The sequence below is a fragment of the Sciurus vulgaris genome (genome assembly GCF_902686455.1).
Source record: "Sciurus vulgaris genome assembly, chromosome: 2".
NCBI lineage: Eukaryota > Metazoa > Chordata > Mammalia > Rodentia > Sciuridae > Sciurus > Sciurus vulgaris.
The window spans coordinates 188,619,092-188,644,445 of NC_136462.1; the positions used below are offsets into that span (position 1 = coordinate 188,619,092).

Below are 25,354 nucleotides of genomic sequence, written 5' to 3' on the forward strand. Positions count from 1 at the left end.
GGCTGGGGCCAGGCACGGGCTTGTGTGTGTGTTGGTGGAGGCGGGGAGTTCAGCCCTGCAGGACATCGGAGCAGTCCCTCTTAAAGACAACAGACCTGACCATTGAGTTGTTGACCATTTACTGAAAAGGCAATGGTGGAAGAGATGAAAACCAAACTCTGAGCTGCTTAGAGCAGAAGGATCACTGGGCGGGGCTTTTCCCACCTGTCCAGCTGGCCAGTCCTGCCCCTGCCCTGAGTTAGAACATTTGACCTGCACAGCTCTGGGTCAATCACAAGAAAGCCTTCCTTCCATGACAGCTGGGATCAGCGGGGCACTGGTTTCTAAGTCCAGTCTCCAAAGAGCCGAGCAAGGCATGATCTCAACTCTGCTGCGATTCTCCTCCCAGGATAATAACAGGGCAGTGCCAGGGCAGGTGAACTCTGGGTGGCAGGCATTGACTCAACACAAGAGAGGGCCAGTGGTGTCCCTAAATGAGGCCAGCTCAGGAGGGAAGGAGCTGCCTACCTCTGGAAACATCTAGAGACTCGGCCATTCACAGTCCAGCTGTGCTAGGGCAGGGGAATAGGTTGCCAAGAGACCAAAGAAAGTAATCGCAGCCAGCGTGCAAGACTGAAGAGGTATTATTTTTACAAGGAAGGCCCGATGGTGACAGGATGGCCAGATCACACCTCCATCACTCACTGGGCTTTGTCAACTAGCAACTCCATCCCCCACAATACCCTGTGCAGTGGCGGCTGTCTGGACAAGTGGTGCTTGTCCTCTTCACAGCGCCCTCAATCCCACGCCAGTTACTGTGGGGAGAGGGTTTTATAAGCTAGGCTACAGAAGCAGTGACATCATTAGCTTAGCTTGCTTGTCCTGTTGCATGAACAGCATCCCCAAAGAACCTGACATGCAGGCAAGAAAGCAGCTCTCCAGGGATAGCACTGCCTTCCCTAGTCCCCAGAGTACTTGAGAAAAAGTCAGAGTCCTTCAAGATATTTGTGGACATCCTGGTCCAGGTTTAACTTGGGTTCATGGGAACAGAGAAGGATGATTCAAGGACATGGGGTTTTGCTGTCTTCCATTTCTCGGAGGATGGCATGACTGGTGGCCCCCATCAGGGAGGCAGCGGGAGAGAGTCTTGTGTGAGTCTTCCCGTTGTCAGTTCTCCAGGTGCCAAGAAAGAAGTGGTTCAGCCACCGGCATAGGAAGGCTATGAGGAAGAGTCGGCCTTTGCGCTTGGAAGGGCATTTTGGAGAAGGGACACAGGATGGTGTTGAAAGGGCTTCAGGACCTTCCCAGCAGGAGGTGCCTGCACCATCCCCAGTGCCCAGCTCCCACACTGGGAGCTAAGTCACTTGCCCAAGGTGACACAACGTAAGTTGTGAAGTACCTTTTAAAAGGTCAGAGGGACCCCAGGGCGGGGTTGACCAGCCGCCAGTAGGCGCAGCCAGCATGGTAATTCTGTCCAGCAGTTAATTAATAACTGAAAGGCCCCAAAGCCAGCTCCCAGCTGGCAGGGCTGGGAGGTTGAACTCCAGCCCGTTGGAGAGTCAGGCGACTGGGTGACAGGTCACTCCTGCCTGGGAAGGGTGCTCACTCGGCAAGCCAGGATTGGGTTTCAGGGCAGAAGGACCATGCTGCGAGAGGGGGCAGAGCTCCCCAAAACCGGCACCGGGACCCAGAGTCTCCAGGTGAGAGGCCAGCTGTGAGCCGCCGCCTACTGCCCGCCTGTTCACCTGCTGAGTGGACTAACCAGCTGCCTAACTAGTTTCCTTCCTGACTGCCTGTTTCCTTTCCCTCCTTCCTCGGGCCCTTCCTTCTTTTTCCTTTCTAACGTCTCTCCTCCCTCCCTTTCTTCCCCCCTGGTTTTCTTTTCTAACTTCTTCCCTCCACTCTTCCTTCCTCCCCTTCTCAACTGCACCGCCTGCTCCCCTCTTCCCTCGCTCACCTTGACGTCCTCACTCCTTCCCCACGTTCACTCCTCCCTTTCCTAATTCCTGACTTCTTTGGGAAGTCCAGACCATGGTTTGGGGAGTGGACTGCCTGGGTTCAAATTCTAATTACACGATTCATTGACCAGGGGTCCTGATCTACTCACTTCCCTGCTGTGTGCGTGCCTCCGCCTCCTCCTCGGAGCAGGATGATGACAGCTTCTAACCCGTGGGGTGGTGGGAACAGCCTCAGAGCAAACTGGCCCTTGAGCTACACGGGGAATAAAGGACAGTGGGGGAGGCAGGTGCCAAAAAACAGAAGGAAGGAAGCGCTGGCGAGGCCTCCAGGAAGGCCACCAGGTCCCATGACAGGAGCCAAGCAGACCAGGCTGAGGGGGAATGTTCCAAGGAAAGAGAACTCGGCGGTGCCCCTACCCGCCCCCATTCTGCAGGTTCACAAAATGACTGGGCAGAGGAAGGCAGGTCTCGGGTGCAGCAAGTCAGGGGTGGGAGGGACAGGCTTGAGACGCCCAGCGGGAGCTCACAGGGGCCACCGCAGGACAGAGTCAGGAGATCTCAATGCCTGACCTCTAGCCAAATAATCAGGCAGTGGTGCAAAGAGGGAAGAAAGTGAGAGATGCTCGGGAGTGGGAGTCATGGTCAAGGCAATGGGAGAGAGCGGGGGGTGGGCAACGGTGTGTCCAAGTTCCCATGGGGACTTCATATTTAAACGTAACCAAACAGCAACATCTGGAGAAATTTTACACAACACAGAATTTTACGCAGCAGGTCCAAAGTAACAATAAAAGAACCTACTGCCATGAACCTACTGCTAAGAACCTACTGCCATGGCCTCCCACCTTTGTGTGTGCCTGTGTGGTTAGACACACGAATACACATGGACACATACTTGTTATGGATGTGCCGTTTTGAAATTTGCTTTTTTGCTTGAGATTGCATCAGATACATGTTCCCGTTTTGACTAATGTAGGCTTATAGGGAGTTTTTGGTTGTGGAATTTTCACTTTTCGTATGTGCTATAATTTATCAATCCATTCCTGATTTCCTTAGTCAAATATGTCCTGAGCATCTATCACTTCCAGGCCTGTTTTAAATGGCGAACATTCAGTAGTGAACTAGAAAAATCTTCACCCTTGTGAAGCTGATGTTCTCGTTTGGGACAGAAAACAAAACCATTTAAGTAGTGGCTTGATAAGGTACTAGAGCAATACGTGTGCTGCAACGAAAAATAAAAAGAGAGAAAGAGGGAGGGAAGAGGTGGGACTGCTGTTGTTAGTGACCGGCCACCCTCTGTCGCCAGAACCATACCGGTTTTAGCACTGACGGCCCTACGTCCCAGAGAAACCATGACAACCTGGCACCTGTGATCAGCACAGGCCTCTCTGGGAGGTGGCATGGAAGCAGGGATCTCTGTGATGTTCAGACATGCAGATGTCTTGGGGAAGAACTTTCTAGGCAGAGGGAAAAGTAAGCGCAAGGGGCAGAGACCAGAGGGCACTTGGTGTGTTTGAGGGACGGAGAGAAAACCCGAGCTGCTGGGTAGGATGGATGAGGCAGGTGGATGCTGGACAGTGGAGGATGGGGGGATGGGCGTGAGGAAGCAATGAAGATGCGGCTGGAGATGGAGCTGAGCCCAGGTGTCTCCTGTGTGCAATCTCATAAGAACTCAGTGGAGACTCAGAACTTCAATTCTAAGTATGATAGGAAGACACTAAGAGTTTTTGAGCAAAGAAGGCACATAATCTGATTTTCTTTTCTTTTTTTTTTTTTTTTTTTTTTGGTGATAACAGGGATAGAACCCGGGGTGCTATACCACTAAGCTATACCTCCAGCCCTTTAAACTTTTTATTTTGAGATAGGGTCGCTATATTGCTGAGACTGGCCTCCAATTTATGATCCTCCTGCCTCAGCCGCCACACCAGGCTTGGTAGCTACTATTCTACTTTCCACTCTCTAACTCTATGACAACTTTTTAAAAAATTCACAAATGAGTGAGATCATGCACTATTTGTCTCTCTGTACCTGGCTTATTTCACTTCACATAATGTTTGCCAAGTTCATCTGTGTTGCCAGAAATGAGAGGATTTCAACCTTTTAATGACTGAATAGTATTCCATTCCATTATACATATATCCACCCTCCTTTCTTTCTTTCTTTTTTTCTTTGCAGTGCTGGGGATCAAACCCAGGGCCTTGTGCTTGCAAGGCAAGCACTCTACCAACTGAGCTATATCCCCAGCCCCCACCCTCGTTTCTTAATCTACTCCTCCATCGATGGACACTTAGCCTCATTCCGTATATCGGCTATCACAATTAGTGTTGCAATTAACATGAAGCTCAGATGTCTCCCTCTTGTGCAGGTTTTATTTTATGGACATATCTTAATGGGATTTTAATGAGAATGGAAGTTTCCATTCTCATTACTAAGTTTCCAGGATGATTCTGAGTTGCTAACTCGAACTTTTATATAGGCAGTAGAACCCTACAGGGAGGAGCAGGCTGGGGCAGAGTAGAAGGAATGGAAGTCATGACTTATTTTGTCCATTTTAAGACTGAGTTCTTGCTGGGCACAATGGTGCACACCTGTAATCCCAGCAGCTCAGGAGGCTGAGGCTGGAGGATGGTGAGTTCAAAGCCAGCTGCAGCAAAAGTGAGCCACTACGTTACTCAGTGAGACCCTGTCTCTAAATAAAATACAAAATAGGGCCGGGGATGAGGTTCAGTGGTCAAGAGCTGGAGTTCAATCCCAGTTCCCTCTAGATATCTAACTAATGAAGTGTCAAGGAAGCAGTTGGTCCAGGGTTCAGGAGAGAATCAGAGCTAGAAAGAGAAATTTGGGAGCATCTGAATATAGTTTGTAAAGCCACTGGTTTTGATCAACTAAGGAATGAGTGTAGATACTAAGCCAGGATTGAAGGATAAAGAGGAAGGGGATTCAGTGTAAGAGATGGAGGAAGAGCAGGCAGAGACTAGAAGGACCCCAGAAGCTCCTGAGGCCAACCTTCTTCTGCAGAGAAGTTGAGGAAGAGGAGGAGGGAGGACTCCTCACTGGCTTTGGCACATGGAGATCTCTGTTCACTGATTTACTAGACTGTTGGGATGGAAGCCTGTTTGGCATGGGTTCAAGGAAGAAAAAAAATGGAGCAGAGACACTGAGTCCAGACAATTCCTTTGAGGAGTTTAACTGAAAAGGAGAACAGAGAAATGGACAATATCTGGACAGGGTGTAAGGTCATCACAGACGGCCGCGTTCTGAAGTGCCCTGTGGGGTGCATATAATTGTCATGGTTATTTTGTTCTGATAAATCGTGTTACTGAATGAAGGACCCGCCAGGGTCTTGTTATTGAAAAGAAATGCCCTTGTTCTGGCCATGTGTTTTGTCAACATGATGTCCTGCAGATCTGTGTATTGGTTCAACATTTCTATTTTGGGGAAAGATGAAAGACTTTGATACTATTCGCTGGCGTTTTCTTGGGCCAACGCCTCCAGGGGCCCTGCGTTTCAGAGCCTGCCGAGAGCTCCTGAGGCCACTGGGCTCAGTTTCCTTCCTGACCAACCCCTCTGCCCCAGCTCTGGGGGTCCCTCCCGTGGAGTGGGTTATAGCCACACAGAAAGTTCCAGAAGAACAGGGGCTATGTTGGGCTCATTCCCTAAACATCAGCTCACCCCTCATGAGCCCCAGAGAGCAGAAATGGTCCTGTGAGAACCTAATGATCTCACCAGACAGCAAGGCCTTCATGTGCCAGGGTGCCATGGGACGCTTTCTTACACATTGGGAGAGCTATGGGTCACTCAGCCCTGGCCTGGGCAGGGATGACTCAAAGGGCACGTGCTCAGCAGTGACAGAACAAGACCCAGCTCTGCCTCTCTGAAACAGCTGCAAATTCTTGGGCTTCGGCCCACATGGTCTACGCAGCTCCTGGATGGGCTGCTGGATCATATGTTCTTACAGACGGGCTCCCTGCATGTGTGCACACGTGCACACACACACCCGGAAACTTACTGATATACACCAGTACGGACGCAGACGCGCACGGATGTACTGGTACATACTCTACGGTCACACACCCACAGGGATAGAAATTCACACACATCTGGAGACTCTCATTCACCTCCCCACACAAGCACACTAACATGTACACAAATACACACTGACCATTCCACAGTCATGCAGGAGCACATCCACATCCACACCACAGGCACAGAAATACAACGACACACACTGACAAAAAGGTACAACTGCAGTCACATTGACACACACATTCTTACACACCCACCCACACACACACCTGAAACACAGGGCCACGCTGACACATGGGAGACACGTTGAAGCACACTTACACATGCACACAACACACAGTTCCATATATTCCAACAAATCCCCAGGGTGTCCAGGCTCTTCTGGGGCTATTGCCCACCCCCTTGCATCCCCCCCCCCCCCCCGGGAGATGATGTCCCCGAGGCAACAGAAGTCTCCTGTCTCATCTTAAGCTCTGCTGGATGCCGTGTGACATCAGCCAGCCCCTTAGCTGCTGCAGGGAGTTCTGAGCTCCGTGCTGGGCCCAGCCAGCACCAGGCACTGACACATCGGCCCTTGTTGGGAGAACAGTGTGAGGCTCTCTTGTCCACGCCTGTCCTCGGCTCCAGCTGCTGGTTCTCCCGGAGAGCGCTCCTCAGCTGCTCAGGTATGTGTGGCCAGAGAGGACAGGGCTGGTGAAGGAGCTGCAGCGTGAACAGGAACTCCGCCCTGGGTGCTGGCTCTCCTCCCTCTTCTGCGGCTCCCTCCCTTGGGGCGCCACAGGGCCGGGCTTCTCAGAGCGGCCTGGCTGGAGGATTCCCTCCCTCCCCTATGGCCACTTTCTCGGCTCCCAAGACAGCCACCGGGTGCAGCCTCCAGGGCCACTCTTGTACAGATGGGTGGTTTCTATTCAGAGAGACAAGGCTGTGGCCCAGGCCCCACAGCAGGCCAAAGCTGTGGTCTTGGAATGTAAAATTTCCAGAACCCCAAGAGCAACTGGGCTCTCAGGAGAGATCTTGGCTCTCAGCCTTGACCTTCTGAGTGGGAGGTGCGGGGGCTGTGGGGTCCTGAGCACCCTGAGCTGGGTCTGAACATGCTGGCTTCTTCCGTGCTGCAAGGCAAGGGCAGGGAGGACATTGCCGGCCACTCCCTCCACTGCCTGACCTCAAATCAGCACTGACCAGTCTTGCGGCTCTCTGGGGATCTGGTCCAAGGTCCCCAGGGCAGCTGCTGTTCCCAGGCATTGGGCAGAAGTCCTCATGGCAAAGGGATTATAGTCAGAGCAGAACCTAGTTGGGGACAGTCCACAGGAATCCAGAGTCACCAACATGCCTATATGGGAGTCTGAGGACCACAGTCTGCCCCTCACAAACTGTGGGAAAGTCCCTTCGCTAGGCCTCAGGTGTCTACCTGAGAGGCGGGGGTGGGGAGGATTTAAGCTTGGGGCCTACTTGCTGCCCTGGCCATCCTGGCATTCTGGAGCCGCCATGACTTTCAGGGATCTTGCTGCCCTAGCTGTCCCCAACTTTTGAAAAGACCTAGCCTGAAAGGGGCCACCCCCTCACCCCGCCCCTTGTGAGATGTTTGGTGCGAAAGGGGGCATCACTTCTTATCTCTCCAGGCAGGACTCTGGGAAAGAAGCTGCTTAGGCTGTGGGGGGGGTTCAGGATTGGGGAGAAGGGAGAAGGCAGCCATGCCTGGTGCTTGGGATGGGGGCTCTCTCACTTCTGTTCCTCCCTGTACTCCTAGCACCCACAACATCACAGCCTCGGAATGGCCTCTAGCCCTATCGGGATCCCTAGCCCACAGGTGAGTGGCTCATGGTCTCAACCAGGAAGTTCACTTTCTTCCAAGGTTGAGGGAATCTATAGAGACACCAGCCAGCCCCCTGGGCTGTCCTAGACCAGGACTGGGAAGTGACAGGGTCATCGTGAGCTCATGGAGGTGGGCCATTTGCAGAGTGAGCTGAGGAGAGATTTGGGCAAGGGCTTCAAGAAGTATATGAGGTAGCAAAATTATGGAGTTGATTGAGAAGACAGGAGGATTCAAGTTCCAGCTTGGTTGCCTGTAAGACCTTGACCACAGCTCTTTGGCCTCAGTTTCTCAGCCTTACAATTAGCATCTAACAGCCAACAGCTGACCAAGGTTCTTGTGCAAAGCAGGTTCAATGGTGGTTGTGCGGCTGGGGTGGACACATGGATGGGGAGAAGGGTGGAAGGAAACCGCAGAAGGAAGAGAGGGAGGGAAGCAGTCCGGTGGAGGTGTTGGAGAATGGACCAGAGCCCAGCCCAGGGAAAGGGAGGAGGCTGACCAATCTTAATCGCCTCTTCCTTTAAATGTCTTCAGCCCTCCAGAGCCAATGGGAACATCAACCTGGGGCCTTCAGCCAACCCAAAGTGAGTTCTGGTCTCTCAACTGACTTTCCCACCTGGCTCCCCTCAGAGCTGGCTCCTCGTGCCTTGGGAATGAAATCCAAGCTTTCTGGTCTGGTGTTGAAGGCCCTCTGCCTTCTGGGCCCAGGGCCCTACCCCAGTGTCATCTTCTGCTAATTCTCCAGCCTTTGCCTATATAGAACCTTCCGTGTGGAAAGCCCCCACCACCTGCCCTGTTAGCAGCTTCCCAACTTCTTGCCCCTCCAGGGCTGGGGGGCCAGATGCCTGCCTTCTCTGTAGCGTGTCTGCTTTTCTCTCCCTGCCCGTTGCTAACCGGAGCCCATGGGGTAAAGGGTGAGTCTTGCAAGCCTCTCTTGGCAGGACGTTCTCAGGGGCAAGAGGCGTGGCTCCAAAGTTAAAAAGAAGCCTGGATTCGCCCTTAGGAACTAGCTTTCCTGAGCTTGCAAATGCCCATCGTGTTTTTTCCTTGTCCCCAGTGCCCGGCCCACAGACTTCGACTTCCTCAAAGTCATTGGCAAAGGGAACTATGGGAAGGTGAGTGGGGAGGTGGGGGTGGGCGGCTCCTGCCCTCCTGCCTGCCACTTGCATGAGCGCAGAGAGAGCTTGTGAACTGCAGAATGCAAGTAGGACAGGGCTGGAGCCACCTCCTGTCACCGGAGGGCTTATATCCTTGCTCATGCTCAGGTCCTCCTAGCCAAGCACAAGTCGGATGGGATGTTCTACGCAGTGAAGGTGCTGCAGAAAAAGTCCATCTTAAAGAATAAAGAGGTACCGCAGCTCGGGCACAGGCACTTCTGCTTCTTGACCTCCTGAGTAGCTTCCAAAGATGGCTTCCACCTCCAGGGGACCTTGTGCACAGGGGGTCACAGCAGGGGCTCCAGCTGTGTCCAGGATTATGGCCCTTCTCCAGAAAGGCAGGTGAGGCTGCTCAGCTTCAGGGCATTCAGGAGAACCAACCCAGGCCTCTGACTTCCCATGGAAATCCAGGGCTCCATGATGGACACCCTTTCTGCCCTCTCCAGGCTGACACGTCTTGTGGGGCCACACCTTATATTCTCCAAAGGTCTTTCAAGCCATGGCCAGCCTGGATTTCTAGATACTCAGCCAACTTGAGTCCCTTTAACACCCAACCCCACCAGGAGGACAGGGAGAGAGGATTGATTGATCCAGTGAGGAGACTCAGGAGGAAGAGTGATTAACACACACAAGGACTTCAGAGGGTGGGAGGGGAGGTCTTTTGGAGGGAAACGCTTTGTAGTTGGCCTTGACATAGCATTCTGGTGGTCGGAAAAGAGGATGGATGTCCAGGCAGGGAAAATAGCAAGAGCAGAGATGTGAATATAGATAGCACATGGCTTTTTTTTTCCTTAAAGATTTTTTCCCTGAAACTCACTTATGCAGGTATCACATACACTTTGTTTGTTTGTTTGTTTGTTTGTTTTTGGTAATGAGGATTGAACCCAGACATGCTTTTCCACTGAGTCACATTCCCAGCTCTTTTTTTTTTCCTTTTTCTTTTTCTCCTAGTCATTTAAATTTTTTATTTGAGACAGGGTCTTGCTAAGGTGCTTAGGGTCTCATTAAGTTTCTGAGACTAGCCTTGACCTTGTGATCCCCCTGCCTCAGCCTCCCTGGTGGCTGAGGTGGGGCAGGGACTGCAGATCCAGGGGTTGAAGTTATACCAATACATAGCAGGTGGGGATGAAGCCATCATGCTGAGCCCTGAATACTAGGCAAGGAGACTGGGTTTGGCTTGAAGGGCACTAGGGAGCCATTGTGGATGTTTGAGCAGGAGCTTAAGAAAGTCCTGGGCAGGACAACCTCCAATAGCAAGGTCATGCTGGCTCTGTTGAGTGAGATGAGAGAGACCATAGCTGTGACATGGACCCATCTGACTCCACAGCAGAGCCACATCATGGCGGAGCGCAACGTGCTCCTGAAGAACGTGCGGCACCCCTTCCTTGTGGGCCTGCGCTATTCTTTCCAGACACCTGAGAAGCTCTACTTTGTACTCGACTATGTCAATGGAGGAGAGGTGAGCGGAAGGGAGGGCGTCTGTCCCGCAAGCCCACTGTGTACTAAGAATGGTCTCACCTCATCCTTTCAACAGACCCATTTTGTAGCTGAAGAAACTGAGGCTCAGGGAGGTCGATCACTTGCTCAAGGTCACGCAGTCCACACCAGGCCTGAATGCTGCTTTCCTGCCTTTCTCTCACAAAACTGTCCACAGACCCCCTTCAGTTGACCTGGGAAAGGTCAATACTAAGAGATGCTCTCTGGTCAAGATTTCCAACACTGCCCTTTGATACCATAGGCCACAGGAGAGGGGGTTAACTTGTCACTATCATAATCGGAGCCACCTGGTGACCCAGAAGCATGGCCAGGACAAACTGGGCTCCCTCTTGGACTTCACTCTGTTTCACTGGGCAAGATGGCAAGATTTAGTGGGACTTCCCTCAGTGACCCCAGATTGAACTTGTGACTGAATGGCTTTCGGTCTGAAGCCAAGAGGGGAGTTTTTGTCCTGCATCCCTAAGTAAAGGGCTTTGCATGTCAATAAAATAGAACAGGCATTGACCCATTGGGAGATGTATCCTGGCCTTCGTGTGACAGGGCTTGGGTGTGTATGGCTTGGGTTGGAGAAAGGCACATCCTTAAACCACCCAGTTTCAAATTCCAGCTCTGCCAATTATGAGCTCTGTGACCTTGAGCAAGACACCTCCCATTTTGCTCTTATGTGAAACTGGCATCCTCTTTGATACCTTGACGGTCGTCGTCGTGAGGATGAGATAAGACGCGAAGGCCTGACTCGGAGCCTGGAGCACAGTTTGTGCTTCATCAATGCTGGAAACTCTCTCCTTCCACGGCCACTCTGGCTGTGGTGACTCCTCTGTGGGTGGAACAGCTCAGGTGGGGTGACCGTGCCCTGGAAGCTGGAGCCAGAACCCCTCTCACACACCTCCTTCCCCTCAGCTCTTCTTCCACCTGCAGCGGGAGCGCAGGTTCCTGGAGCCCCGGGCCAGGTTCTACACTGCCGAGGTGGCCAGCGCCATCGGCTACCTGCACTCCCTCAACATCATTTACAGGTGAGGACGGACTGTGGCTCAGAGCCAGGCCAGGCCCTTCCTGTCCCAACAGCCAGGGGTTGTGTGGACCCCTACATTCCAATCCCAGAGGACTAGTTCTGAGAGCCAAGTGCCCAGCCTCTCTGGGCTTTCCCTCTGCACCCTGGGAGCCTCCATGAATGGTTCTCCTGCCAGGGCCCAGGGTCCCCAACTCTCTCACTAGGGAGCGGAGACTCCACCAGGCTGTTTTCTCTTATTTTCTGCAGGGACCTAAAACCAGAGAACATTCTCTTGGACTGCCAGGTTGGTGTGTGCGTGAGAGAGCTCTCTGATCATGTGTCTGTGTGTGTGTGTGTGCATGTGTTGTACATGCATGCACACAGGGAGAGGGTGCACTTCTGTATGTACGTGCTTGGGTGCCCATGCAAGTTTACTCACGTATGTGTGCATTATGTGCAAAAATGTGTGTGTGTGCACATGTGTATACGAGGTCTGTGTGAGATGGGAGGGCTGGTGGGTTTTAGAGTCTTTCCTTGTCTCGGACGAGGAGGACATTCTGTCTGGAAATAGAATCTGAGATGGAGAGGTGAGAGCAGAAGGTTTATTGGGGAGATACAGCTTTAAGGGGTGAAGAAGACAGGGCTGGGCAGACGGAAAAGCTCACCTGCATGGTGGCTGCAAGCAAGGCCTCAGCTGATTTCACAGGGATGGAGACCCAAGCTGGGATGGATCTTAAGGATTGTCCCAAGTCAGGGCCTGGAGCACCAACCTATCACTGGATATGGATTGCCCGAGGGAGGGGGCAGGGCCCAGCAGTGGCGGGTGGCAGCTTCAGCAGGGGAGGCCCAGGCACTCCACTCCACCCACTCCACCCCACACCCGCTGCACAGGCCCTTCTCTCACGTGGCTGCTGTCCAGCCAGGACCTTTTGGAGTTTCACTGTTCTGGGCTTGGGTCTGAGTCTATGCCGAGCTAGAAAGACAGGAGAATGGCATGTCCCCACCTTGTGCCCTGCGGTCCTCTCAAAGCCCTGGGTCTGAGTGGAGCCTCCAGCCTGTGCCTGGGCATCAGACCCATAGCCACTGCCTGCACTGTGGCATCTGGGCTTTGGGGTTAAGGCTGGACATAGACCAGCCTCCAGCCCCTGCCGTCTCTCATCCTCAGGGACACGTGGTGCTGACAGATTTTGGCCTTTGCAAGGAAGGCGTGGAGCCCGAGGACACCACGTCCACATTCTGTGGCACCCCTGAGGTAAGTGTGTGTGTCCTAGGAGAGGGCGGGCCATGGACGGCCAAGGCCACAGCTCCTGAGTAGAGCCATCAGGTTACAGTTGAGCGGCTTCTGCCATCCGCCAGGCACCGCCCCCGCGACACACACCAGCCAGCTGTGTGTAGAGCCTTGGTTTCCTCCTCTGGGTAATGGGGAGACGCTGGAGAGGCGAGGACGCAGCCAGCTCTGGTGAAGCTCTGCTGTCCAAGGGAAATAACATTCAAACCACACACAATTTCAAACTTCCCTGCAGCTACATTTTCAAAGTCAAAGGACAAGCCTGGGGGCGTAGTTCAGTGGTATGGCCCTTGCCCAGCATGTGTGAGGCCCTGGGATCAATCACCAGCACTGCAAAAATAAAACAAAGAAACAGGCGAGAGCTGGGCACTGTGGCGCATGCCTGTGATCCCAGCTTCCCCGGGCGGCTGAGGCTGGGTGGTCACACGTTCCAGCCAGCCTGGGCAACATGGTGAGACCCCCATCTCAAAACCAAAACAAGCTGGCGTGGTGGCCCATGCCTATAATCCCAGCGACTCAGGTCTGACGGAGGAGGATGGCAAGTTCTTCAGCTGCAGCAACTTAGCAAGGTCCTAAGCCACTAAGTGAGATCGTGTCTTAAAATTTAAAAAATAAAGTAAAATAAAAAGGTCTGGGAATATAACTCAGTGGTAAAGTGACCCTGGGTTAAATCCCTAGTACAAACAAAACAAAGCACCACCAACGAAAAACCCCAGGAACAGGTAAAATTAATTTTAACTACACTTTATTTAACCCGATATAGTCCAAATATTCTCATTTCAACATACAATAAGTATACAAATTATTGAACTGTTCGTGTTTCAAGCCTTTGGGGTCAAGCATGTGTTTTACAGTTGTCACACATCTGATTTGGACTAGTAGTCACATTTCAAGTGTTCAGTAGCCACACATGGCTATTGGTTGCTGTACCGAATGGCATTGCTTCACAGGGAAAAGTCCACATGCAACAGGGTCTCACAAGTGTCAGACACACGTCCACCTCCCTCTTCTGGTCACTGAGCCTGGAGGGTCAAATGTGTGGATCTCAGCGGTAATTTTGCATGACTCTCCACACACAGGAGGCCCTCCCTGCAGCTATGGGATTATGATCTTTCCTTGAGCTCCCCCAAGGCTTGGACCTTGGATCTTTGACCTGCAGGGGATCCCATTGACTTGGACGGATTTCAGGGCCGAGGCTGTAAGGCTGGGTAGCTTCTCTCCACCTGCACTTGAGCCTCTCTGGTTTACCCCACAGGCTTAGAAACCTGGGCCTCAAATCTCAGGTGGGCCTCTTTGATCAGGAACCAGGGTGGCTGATGGACAGATATCCTCTCTGAGCAGGAGCTACTGTTTTATGTGTGTGGGTGGACAGTGTTCCCTGAATAAGGTTGGCCCTCCAAAGCCTGGTAGCCAAGACATGGCCAGGAGCTGGCAGCTGGTCACTGCCAGGGGAGACGGAATCCTGCCTTGTGTAGGAGACACATGGCCCCAGAGCCTGTCCTCCACAACTCCACCGCCACTGTTTCAGGGGGTGCAGACTAGAGTAACCATGATGCTCCCTCGTTCAAGGGCCTGCATGTGGCCTTACACCAGCCACTAGGAGGGATTCTGCATCCCCATTTTGTGGATGAGGAAACTGAAGTTCTGAGAGTTTAATTGACCTGCCCGAGACCTCACCAAGAAGGGCTCAGGTCTGTGACTCTGCCCTTCTGCAGACCCACACCATGTCTCTCAGGGTAGTTTTGCCTGCTGCTGAGCTCACTCTCCTCATTGGCACAGATCCCAGATTAAGAGGCCGCCAAGCTCTGGGGTTCAGAAGAAGGCACAGCTCTGCCTCAGGTTTTCTCTTCATGCCAGCCACAGGTGCGTGGCAAGCACTCCTGAAATGTCACTGCTTTCCTGACTCTTCTCTGCCACTCAGGTTTCCAGTACAAGTGTATGAGGGAGATTTTGTCCATTAGTGTCCCCACTGCACTGTGAGCACTGTGGGGCGCTCCCATTGCTAGGACACTGAGAGCTCATTAGATGCCTCTGTACACACTAGAAGACACCCACGCTGGACATACTAATTAGAAAACACCCCTTGAGCAAAAATAAAGTTGCCAGATACACTTCTGAACTAGGGTTATGGCTTGGTGAGCGGATCACAGCCAGGGTCGCAGCCCCTTTACACATCCCCTGTGGTGTCCAGCTGTGCAGCTGTGGAGGGCAGTCCTGCTGATCTCTCTGTCCCCGGAATATGGCACAGGGCCCTGCACAAGCCAGGCCTTTGGCAAACGGATGCCAAATGAACACATGCTCACCCCACGAGTATCACAGCTGGCTCCATCTCTGCTGATCTTCTGTTTTAAGTGGTCTGCTTACAGATGGAGAAACGGAGGCTGAGCATCTTTTTTTCTATCTCCATTTTTATTGGTACATTTTGGTGGTATGTATGATGGATTTGTTGTTAACTATTAGCATGGGCACATGATATAACAATATAATTTGACCCACGTCCCTCCCCAGCATTTCCCCCTTCCTTCCCTCCTCCCACTGCCTGGTCTCTTTCTCCTATCCTACTGATTCCCCTTTGCTTTTCACAGAATCACTGCCATCTGTCTTTTCCTTTTTCCTCTGTAGCTTCCACATATGAGAGAATACATACAACTCTTGACCTTCTGAGTATGACTTATTTCGCTTAACATAATGGTCTCAAGTTCCATCCATTTCTTGCAAATGACATATGTTCATTTTTCTTTATGACTGAATTAAACTCCATTGTGTATATATACCACATTGTCTTTATCCATTCATCTGTTGATGGACACCCAGGCTGGTTCCATAGTTTGGCTACTGTGAATTGTGCTGCTATAAACATGGGTATCACTATAGCATACTCTGTTTATTTACTTACTTTTGGGACTAGCGATTGAATCCAGGGGGCTTTACCACTGAGCTATATCCCTGGTCCTTTTTATTTTGAGACAGGATCTCATTTAAGTTGCTTAGGGCTTCACTAAGTTGCTGAGGCTGACTTAGAATTTGCTATCCTCCTGCCTCGGCCTCCGGAGTTGCTGGGATTACAGATGTGTGCCACTGTGTCTGGCAGTATGCTGACTTTAATTCTTAAGGCTGAATACGTGGGCACCAATGTTAAGGGAGTGGAGTAGCTGGGTCATACAGTGGTTCCATGCCTAGTCTTCTGAGGAGCCTGCATACTGATTTCTAGAGTGGTTGGACTAATCTACAATCCCACCAACAGCGTAAAAGTGTTCCTTTTTCTCCATATCTTGAGCACTTTTTAAATAAGTGTGTTTCCCCAACAGTACTTGGCTCCAGAAGTGCTTCGTAAGGAGCCTTACGATCGGGCGGTGGACTGGTGGTGCTTAGGGGCTGTCCTCTACGAGATGCTGCACGGCCTGGTGAGTGGGCCACACCTGTCTATAAGGGACATGTTCTCTAGGGAAGGCCTTGGGCTTCATGGGCTTGCTCAAGCTGTGTTCAGGGAACTGAACGAGTCATCTCTCACCCCAGGTGATAAAAGGTGATGCCAAAGTGAATATAAAGGTTAGATCTATTTTTTTTTTTTTCAATAATGTTAGTTTAGCACTTTACAGTTTATTGCACACCAACTTACCTTGGCCCCATCAATACAGCCTTTGGAGTCTGGGACTATAGAACCCAGAGTCGTTCTTATTTTACTAAGAGGGAAACTAAGGCCAAAGTGGTCACAGTCCTTCCGATAGATTGAGAACCCATCCGGCTGCCTGTGTAGGTCTCCACCTGGCGGACCAGGTTTTCTCTGGGGGGCGGGGCATGGCGAAGGAGCCGGCTGTGTGGGGTCAGGAGAAGGACTAGCTGGTAGAGGAAGAGGAGGAGGAGGAGCAGAGGAGAAGTGGACCCTGAATATGGTTTCGGGGCTGACTGTCTTCCTAGCTGTGCAGTTTAATTGCTCTGAACTTCGTATTCTCATCTGAAAATCGGCAGCCTCTCAGCGGATGGTTGTGAGGCTGGAGTGAAATGATGAAGGTCAAAGGGTAAGCCTGGTGCACAGCTGGACTAGCACAGCTGGGACGGGGGATGCCCCAGGAGGTCCGCAAACCTCCCACTGGTGGGAAGAGCCTTGCGACCCTCTCAGCAGCCCTGTCTGTCCCCTGTGACGGGTGCCTGGAGGTCCCTCTCTCCCCATGTGCCATGTAAACCATAGCGCACATGCCATGGGTCTGGCTGAATCCTCCTAGCAACCCCGCTGGCTCCAAGTCTCCCTGAGACCCATTTCCATGTTCACCTGGGTGACCTTCCAGCTTCTCCCTCTCTTACCAGCCACCCTTCTACAGCCAAGATGTGTCCCAGATGTATGAGAACATTCTGCACCAGCCACTACAGATCCCTGGGGGCCGGACAGTGGCAGCCTGCGACCTCCTGCAAGGCCTTCTCCACAAGGACCAGAGGCAGCGGCTGGGCTCCAAGGCAGACTTTGTAGGTGACCTGCCAGCTAGAGCACAGGCCTATTTTGGGGCTCCCAGCTCCCTCCAGAGGTGGCTCAGTGGTACATCAACATGCTTCCTGCTTTCCTCTAAAATCAGCCTGCTCACACATCCATTGGAAATTCACTACTGCTACCAGCTGTCTACTTTCTTTAATCCAGTTCTTTTAGTTGACCAATATTTACTGAGCACCTACTATGTGCCAGACATTGAGCTAGGTGCTAGAAATTTAACAGTCTAGGTCTCTGCCCTTATTAAGTGTGGGGGCAGAAGGAGGCTGACAAAAACAAACAAACAAACAAACAAACAACAATAAAGATCATATGCAATTATCACAAAAGTCAGGAAGGAAACGATAAGCAGAGATGGACAGTAATAGAAGGGAAAGGTTTTGTGTTTGCACCAAAGCTTGACTCGCCAGATTCAGGGAAGTGAACTTTTGGGGTGTTTGCCCAGCTTAAAGAACCATAGGTATCCTTGCCCAGAAAGATAAGTTCTCTCCTTCCAAGGGAAATTTGCATCTTAAGACTTACGTATAGGGCTGGGGATATAGCTCAGTTGGTAAGAGTGCCTCGCAAGCACAAGTTCAATCCCCAGTACTGCAAAAAAAAAAAAAAAAAAAAAAAAAAAAAAAAAAAAAAAGACTTATGTATAATTTTTAGGATAAGTTATTCATTCATACAGATTAAAATTCAGCGGCTATGAAAGGGTATCCAGCAAAAGTCCCTCTGCCTCAATTTAGAGGAAGCACAAATTACTAATTTCTTGGGTATTCTTCTGGAGATATTTGAGTCTGACTTTTTAACTAGCTCAGAGCACAGTCCTGATACAGGGAGACTCTTTTTTTGAGAAAAGAGGACGGGTCCTGCTGGGAGGGAAGTGGGTGCCAATGTCGTTGAGGTTTTTTGTTTTTTTGCTAGTTTGCTTGTTTTTTGCTGCTGGGGATTGGACCCAGGGCTACTTTACTTCTGAGCTCCATTCCCCAATCCTTTGTACATTTTATTTTGAGACAGGGGCTTGCTAAGTTGCTAAGGGTCTCACTAAATTGCTGAGGCTGCCCTGGAACTTGCAATCCTCCTGTCTCAACCTTCCCAGTCGCTGGGATTACATGCACGTGCCTCTGCACTGGCCCTGTGTTGGTTCTGATAAGGAAAGAGGTGATGAAGCATGCCCAGGGCTGAGTCCTCACTTCTGGGTCTCCGGGAATTTGTGGCTTTTCTTGGGGCTTTATTTCTCAAACCTTCCTGAGAGGGTTTATTTCATCTATTTCTCTGGATTGCATTCTGAGAAGACCCAAGATGCAGTACTGATGCAGGGTCAGGGGTGGGTCCCCAACTTCCTGCTCACTTGCTTCCCCCGACCCCTCCCAGAACCAGTTCTCTTTCCCTGACATTCCCTCCAGAGCCTAGAATGATCTAAGTACTCAGAGAGGGTACCCAGTTGTGGATGTACTTTGGGGAGGGTATGGAAGTGGGGGTTTTGGATGATGGTGGGGGCCAGAGCCTGGCTGCAGGACACTCTCTTGTCCCAGGAAACCATCCAGAACTGCAAGGGACCATGCAGTTAAAAGCCAGTTGCTATAGAGTTGGGACTCTGGAGGATGTGGGGGTGGGGAGGGAGGGCTACTTCTGATTAGCACCTTCTTCTTGCAGCTGGAGATAAAGAACCATGTATTCTTCAGTCCCATAAACTGGGATGACTTGTACCACAAGAGACTGACTCCACCTTTCAACCCAAATGTGGTAAGAGGGCTTAGCATCCTGGATTTCGGATTCCTAGCACTGGTGGGAGTCTGGAGAGTATTTGAGCTTTCTCTCTCTCTCTCTCTCTCTCTCTCTCTCTCTCTCTCTCTCTCTCTCCCAGTACTAGGGATTGATTGCAGAGGTAATTTTTCACTGAGCCATATCCCCGGTCCTTTTTATTTTTTATTTTAAGGCAGGGTCTTATTAAGTTGCTTAGGGCTTCATTAAATTACTGAGGCTAGTCTGGAACTTGTGATCCTCCTGCCTCAGCCTCCTGAGTCACTGTGATTGCAGGTATGTGCCACTGTGCCTGGCCTCAATGGGGACATTGAGGGCCCACAAGATTGGATACTTTATCCAAGTCACATGCAAAAATTAGAGGCAGAACCATTTCTAGCACTCGCAAGTCCCTTCTGCCAGCTCAGCTCTGGGGCATGAGCCATGCAGCTGATCCTTCATCTTGAGCACCAATAACCCTCATGGCAGAGCCCTTTGCAGTCTGTGAAGTGCTCTAAGTCACACTGCACACCCAGGCGGGGGTTCGCCCTATGGAGATAGCTTTAGACATTTCTCTGACAATAAAAATGGCATGCATTCCTTGCAGAAAGCGTGTAGAGCAGAGAACTTCAAAGCAGCAGAGAGGAAATGCTTTGTATCGCACCAAGGGGAACCAGTGCTGGCAGGCTTCCAGTCTTTGTGTGTGTGTGTGTGTGTCTGTGTGTATGTTTTACATAGGTAAATCATACATTTTTTGTGTGTGTGTGTATTGGTCGGTCGGTCTGTCTATCTATCTATCTATCTATCTATCTATCTATCTATCTATCTATCTATCTATCTATCTATCTATCTATCTACAGTTGTCCCTGTGGGATGCTCAAGTTCCTTATATAAAATAGCATAGTATTTGCATATGACCTATGTACATCCTCCTATGTACTTTATTTTTGTTCTGCATTTTTTAGATGTTGATAGACCTTTATTTTATTCATTTATTTATATGTGGTGCTGAGATTAAAACCCAGTGCCTCACACATGCCAGGCAAGCATTTACCACTGAGCCACAACCCCAGGCCCTTCCTATGCACTTTAAATCATCTCTAGATTACTTATAAGTCCTCTTATAATAATGTAATTACTATGAAAATATTTGTTATGCTATATTATTTAGGAAATGTCTGTACATGCTCAGAACCAATACAGTTTTTTTCCCAAAATATTTTCAGTCTGCAGTTATTTAAATCCATGGTTATGGATTCCCATGGATGCAGAGGCTTGACTATATACGAGTATGTGTACAATCTTTTTCCTTTTTGTTGCCTAAAGGCTATGTTATTATTCCCCCATGCAATATGAAACTTTATATAAATATTATTTTTAGTGGCTACATAATATTTCCATCTTATATTAATAACAAAACTTACTCAACTATGCTCCTCATGGTGAACTTTAGGTTGTTACCATTACTTTCTGTCATAATGTGCTGATGAACATCTTTAAGTATGTATCTTTGCCCAGAATTCTGGTTATTTTCTTAAGGTGGGTTTCAGATGGGGAACTGCCCTTTCAAAGAACACCCACCATTAGGTATGGTGGCACATACCTGTAATCCCAGTGGCTTGGGAGGCTGAGGCAGGAGGATCATGAGTTCAAAGCCAGCTTCAGGAAAAGTGAGGCACTACACAACTCAGTGAGACCCTGTCTCTAAATAAAATACAAAACAGGGCTGGGGTTTGTGGCTTAGTGGTTGAGTGCCCCTGAGTGTAATCCCCAGTACCAAACAAAAACAAAAACAAAAAAATCACCATTTTCAGGTTCTTGGTTTGCATATGCCTGTCCAGAGTGCACAGCACAAGGGAGAACAATCTTCTTCCTCCTGTCTGTCTTCTGGTGAGTTTTCATCTTACTCACCTTCTGCAGCAAGTGCTGTTCTTATTATTTTTAACTATGCAAATCTGATAAAAAGTGGCATCTCTTAGCATTTTTATTTATATTTCTTTGATCCATGGTGGAGGTGGTTAGTGTTTAAACATTAGCCCTTGGTGGTCCCATGATACAAAGGAGCTGCATTGACTTGGGCTACACAATTAACAAGGACCAGAACTAGGATCCATGTTCTGGTCTTGGAGCTCTGAGCCCAGTGGCTTTTTTTTTTTGTACTGGGGATTGAACCCAGGGGCACTCTACCACTGAGCTACATTCCCAACCCTTTTTTATTTTGAACAGGTTTTTGCTAATTTGCCCAGGTTAGTCTTGAACTTGTGATTCCCCTGCCTTGGCCTCCCAAGGAGCTGGTATTACAGGTGTGTGCCACTACACCAGGACTGTGACCCTTTTGAGAAGCTGGAAACCATGGCATGTTTGGTTCCAGAGCCCAAGACTTGCATGTGAAAGCAGGTCTGCAGACCCTTCCACTTGCTCACCTGCTTACTTCACAACCTCAGGGGGTATTATCTTCTCTGATTGGGTCACCTTTGCAGAAAGACAGTATTGGTTAGTTCGTGCTGCATAACAAGTCACCCCAAAACTAGGTGGCTTCAAATAACAATCTTTTCTTATGGGGTGCTGGGGATTGAACCCAGGGCCTCACACATACTAGGCAAGTGCTCTACCACTGAGCTACAACCCCAGCTTTAAACAACAATATTGTATCTTGTTCATATTCCATGGTGTGTTTTTCAATCTGGGCCAGGCCAGTTGTTCTGTGTAGAGCTCTCTCATGTCTGTGGTCAGCAATGGGATGGAGTTGATCTAGAACTGCCTTACGTGTCTAGGAGTTAGCGGGCTGCCAGGGCACCTGGGTCCTCCTTCCTGCAGCCTCTCGCTTTCCAGAAAGTATTCTGAGCTTGTTCCCAGGCTGGTCTCAGTGTTCCAAGCACAGCAAGGGAGGTGATTGCCAAGGCACCATTTTCCAGCCTCCACTCAGATGATTTGCCAGTTGTTCCATTGGCATAAGCAAGTTGTAACCCATATTTAAAAGATGGAGAAAGAACCTCCACCTCTGGATGGTAAATGGAGCATCTGTAATCATTTTTGCAATCTCTCAGATTACTCTTCCTACAAATCGCTACAGCGGCCCTTGTCCCTGTCTACCGTATTACCCTCGTTTATCTTCTCCATCTAGGACCCTGGGCTCCCTACCTGTATAAATGCTCTGTTCAATCCTCCTGCCCTCCACATACTGTAAGCTCCAGTAAGCAGAGGCTCGCTCTCGTCTGTTCTCCCATATTTCCAGTGTCCCGAACAATGCCTGGTAAACATTCAGTGAATATATGTGGATTGACAGACTTGTCTGAGGGTTGGTGTAGAGCAGGCAGGGGACCTGGGGGTTAGAGAAATCAGCCACGTGGAATAAGATGATTAATGTAAATGCATGGGAAAGTGATGGTTAAGTGTGGATCACCAAGAGGCACTGAGGGGAGGCCTGACACCCCTCTCCTGGGCTTTGGGTTCCTTGGGCAGCTCTGATCCCAGTGCCCCCTCCTCATCATTGGCTTCTGTTGACAGGCAGGACCTGCTGACTTGAAACACTTTGACCCAGAGTTCACCCAAGAAGCAGTATCCAAGTCCATTGGCTGTACCCCTGATACTGTGGCTAGCAGCTCAGGGGCCTCGAGTGCATTCCTGGGATTTTCCTATGCGCCAGAAGATGAGGACATCTTGGACTGCTAAGGAAGCACTTGAGAAGCCTCTGAGGACAGCTGGTAATAGGAGGAGTTACTTTCAGCTGCTCCTAAGATTTAATGTAATGAGTTTGATGGATTGAACAAGAAGTAGGTATTTTTTTCCCCATCACATAGAAGGACAATGTTAGGTGGCATGGGCTGGTAGGATAGGTCATTAGCTACTCAGAGGCTTTCTGTATTTCTGCTGGGTCTCCTGACAAATGGCTTCTGATATTAGAGTCGATACATTATCACAAGCTGGCTACTGGCTCTCTAGTCTCCACTTTTGTGTCCTGGACATGGAAAAGGAAGGAATAAGTGAGAGGAGAGAATAAAAGGACACTGTTAAAAGTGCTTTTCCAGCAACTCAGGAGGCTGAGGCAGGAGGATTGCAATTTGGAGCCAGCCTCAGCAACTTAGCTAGAACTTGTCTCAAAATAAAAGATTAAAAAAAAAAAAAAAAAAAAAAAAAAAAGGACCAGGGATGTGGGTTCAATCCCCAGTACAAAAAAATAAAGTGTTTTTCCAGAAGCTCCATCCAACGACTTGTGCTGATATCTCATTAACCATCCATTCCTACTGTAATGGAGCCTGGACATATGAACACCCTCAAATAGCAAAGGGCAGCCGGCACTCTTAACCAGAAAGGCCTCTTGATGTTTGGATTTTGAACTCAGTGCATAAAAAGACAGAGATGTAACAAGTCTGCAGGGTATTACCCAGTCTCTCTCATTCCGTGTTGATGGTGTCTTTCTTTGTTGTGGGTAGTACTAAACATATTATTGGGTTGGTTGCCTGGCATCTAAGCTCCTTCCAATAGTCAGGGAATCTGCTACTTTATGAGCCATGATGAGTCTACCTCCTTCCCCTGAGCAAGGGCCAGGAATGTGACCCAGAAATGCATCTATACCATAAAAGGGACCAGAAGCTCTCTTTCAGGTGGTAGCTATGGTAATGTTACCCACAAAACTGGTTTCCTGGTATAGAGGTAGCAACAGTGCAAACTGTAGTAGTAATTTATCCTCAGCAGCAGCAACTGCAGCAGTTTCCTCATCAGCCCAGTCTGCATTCCTGGGAGCCTCAAGTCCCATTCTCTAGCTGTGTCAATGATTTCAAGAGCGTCTGACCCACCATTATGTACAACTATAATGCATCAATAAAAAACATGGAAAGCAAAGGGCTGGTGATGAAGCGCAGTGGTAAAACACTCCTGGGTTCATTCCCCCCTACCACCAAAATAAATAATAACTTATTTTAAAAAAGCATCTGAGCTTTTTTTCTTGAGGGAGGTCCTAGAGATTGAACCCAGGGGTGCTCTGCCATTAAGCTACATCTTCAGTCCTTTTTTATTTATTTTGAGACAGAGTCTTGCTAAGTTGCAGAGGCTGGCAAACTTGCAATCCTCCTGCCTCAGCTTGAGCTTTTGAGCCTTTTAACACACTCCTTTTTTTTTGGCTTAATTGGCCAAAGTCAGCTTCAGAATGCCTGCCTATGCTGAGGGAATTTCTGTGTTAGACTCTTTGATGTCCATTAGCAATTTTCTCTCAAATAACCATAAGGTAGGACTTATTATTATTTTATTTTTGACATTTGAGAAACAGTTGGAGAAGTTGCTTCTTACTTGAAGCCTATGTCACTAATAAAGGCTAGATCTGGGATTTAGAGCCATATAACTGGCTCCACGGCTCTCACCTTTAACCTTTTTGTGAGTCTGACCCTTACTCAGACTGTTAGGTTCAAGCAGAATGACCATCAAAATCTCTAGTGAGAGCCAAGGCAAGAATTGGCTGGGACAAGCCAGGTGGTGGTAAAAAGAGGTCTTGTGGAAGAGACAGTAAACTGGACCCTGACTCATGCCCTGCCCCACCTCCTGTGGGGAGCCCAGGTCTTGGTGACCAGAGCTTCCTGGACACTTATGCAGCTCTATGTGTTCAATATCAGTAATTTCTAAAGGCAATTCATAGCAGACAGAATGTGAACATGTAAATCTCAGGAAGTCCAGAACCCTGCTCTTATAGGATAAATTATACTGCCTTATTTCAGTAGAAAAGTGTGGTTTTTTTTCTTCTTAAACCTGTAGAATATACTTAAGGTGGCTTTATTAGTTTTTTGGTTTGGGGGCAAGGGGAGGAAGTTTCTTAGGATCAGTGTGCTGGCGATTTCAGTGCCTTTGCCTCTGAACTCAGTCCCACTCTCTTCCTTCCAGTTTTGTCCCACCAATCTCCTACCCCAAGAATTATGGGGGTGGCTGGGAGACCATGGAAAGAACAGCAAGGACACTGACCTACTGGAGATAAGAGCTGGGTCAGGAAGAACTGATGTTAAGTTTTGACATGTGCTGAGAACATTGAAAGAAACTCCAATTTCCAGCTTACTAGTGCTTGCTGATTGCCAAATATGGAATGTGAGAACAAAGTCCCAACTCCTCAAAACAAAAATCAAGAGTGTAGCTACAAGACACAATGGTACATAATCAGCTATGAGTTGTGAAACACAGTGGTTCTATCCAAGATTGTAAAATCACAAAAAATTTCACCAGGACAGAAAATAAAAACAAAGAAACACTATGCTACTGAATTGATCATGCTACACCTATGTTTATGGAGCACATTCCAAGTTTTATATGTATGATTTACAATTCTCACTATAAGCCAGCATTTAGAAATTATTAACTTCACTTTACAGATAGGAAACATTCACTCAGATTAAGTAAACTGCCCAAAGTCTTGCATCCAGCTGGTGCAAGTCACAGCCAGGAACTGAACTTGGTGGCAGCTG

General features: G+C 49.4%; 1 protein-coding gene across 1 annotated transcript; it reads left to right on the top strand.

The window, feature by feature from the left end:
• The first annotated feature begins 1,491 nt into the window (after nt 1–1,491).
• On the top strand, nt 1,492–23,134 carry SGK2 (serum/glucocorticoid regulated kinase 2). Its single transcript, XM_079126928.1, has 14 exons — nt 1,492–1,679; nt 6,432–6,625; nt 7,708–7,767; nt 8,305–8,354; nt 8,828–8,885; nt 9,036–9,119; nt 10,255–10,386; nt 11,325–11,437; nt 11,683–11,719; nt 12,581–12,667; nt 16,012–16,107; nt 17,009–17,164; nt 18,825–18,914; nt 22,419–23,134. The coding sequence occupies exons 3-14, from the start codon at nt 7,732–7,734 to the stop codon at nt 22,581–22,583; spliced, it is 1,104 nt and encodes a 367-aa protein (XP_078983054.1). The 5' UTR covers nt 1,492–1,679; nt 6,432–6,625; nt 7,708–7,731; the 3' UTR covers nt 22,584–23,134.
• Nucleotides 23,135–25,354: the final 2,220 nt, after the last annotated feature.

Coding starts and splice junctions, on each gene's coding strand:
- SGK2 (XM_079126928.1), top strand. CDS start 7,732: ATGGCCTCTAGCCCTATCGGGATCCCTAGCCCACAG. Junction 8,886..9,035: donor GCAAAGGGAACTATGGGAAG/GTGAGTGGGGAG, acceptor GCTCATGCTCAG/GTCCTCCTAGCCAAGCACAA. Junction 11,720..12,580: donor ACATTCTCTTGGACTGCCAG/GTTGGTGTGTGC, acceptor TCTCATCCTCAG/GGACACGTGGTGCTGACAGA.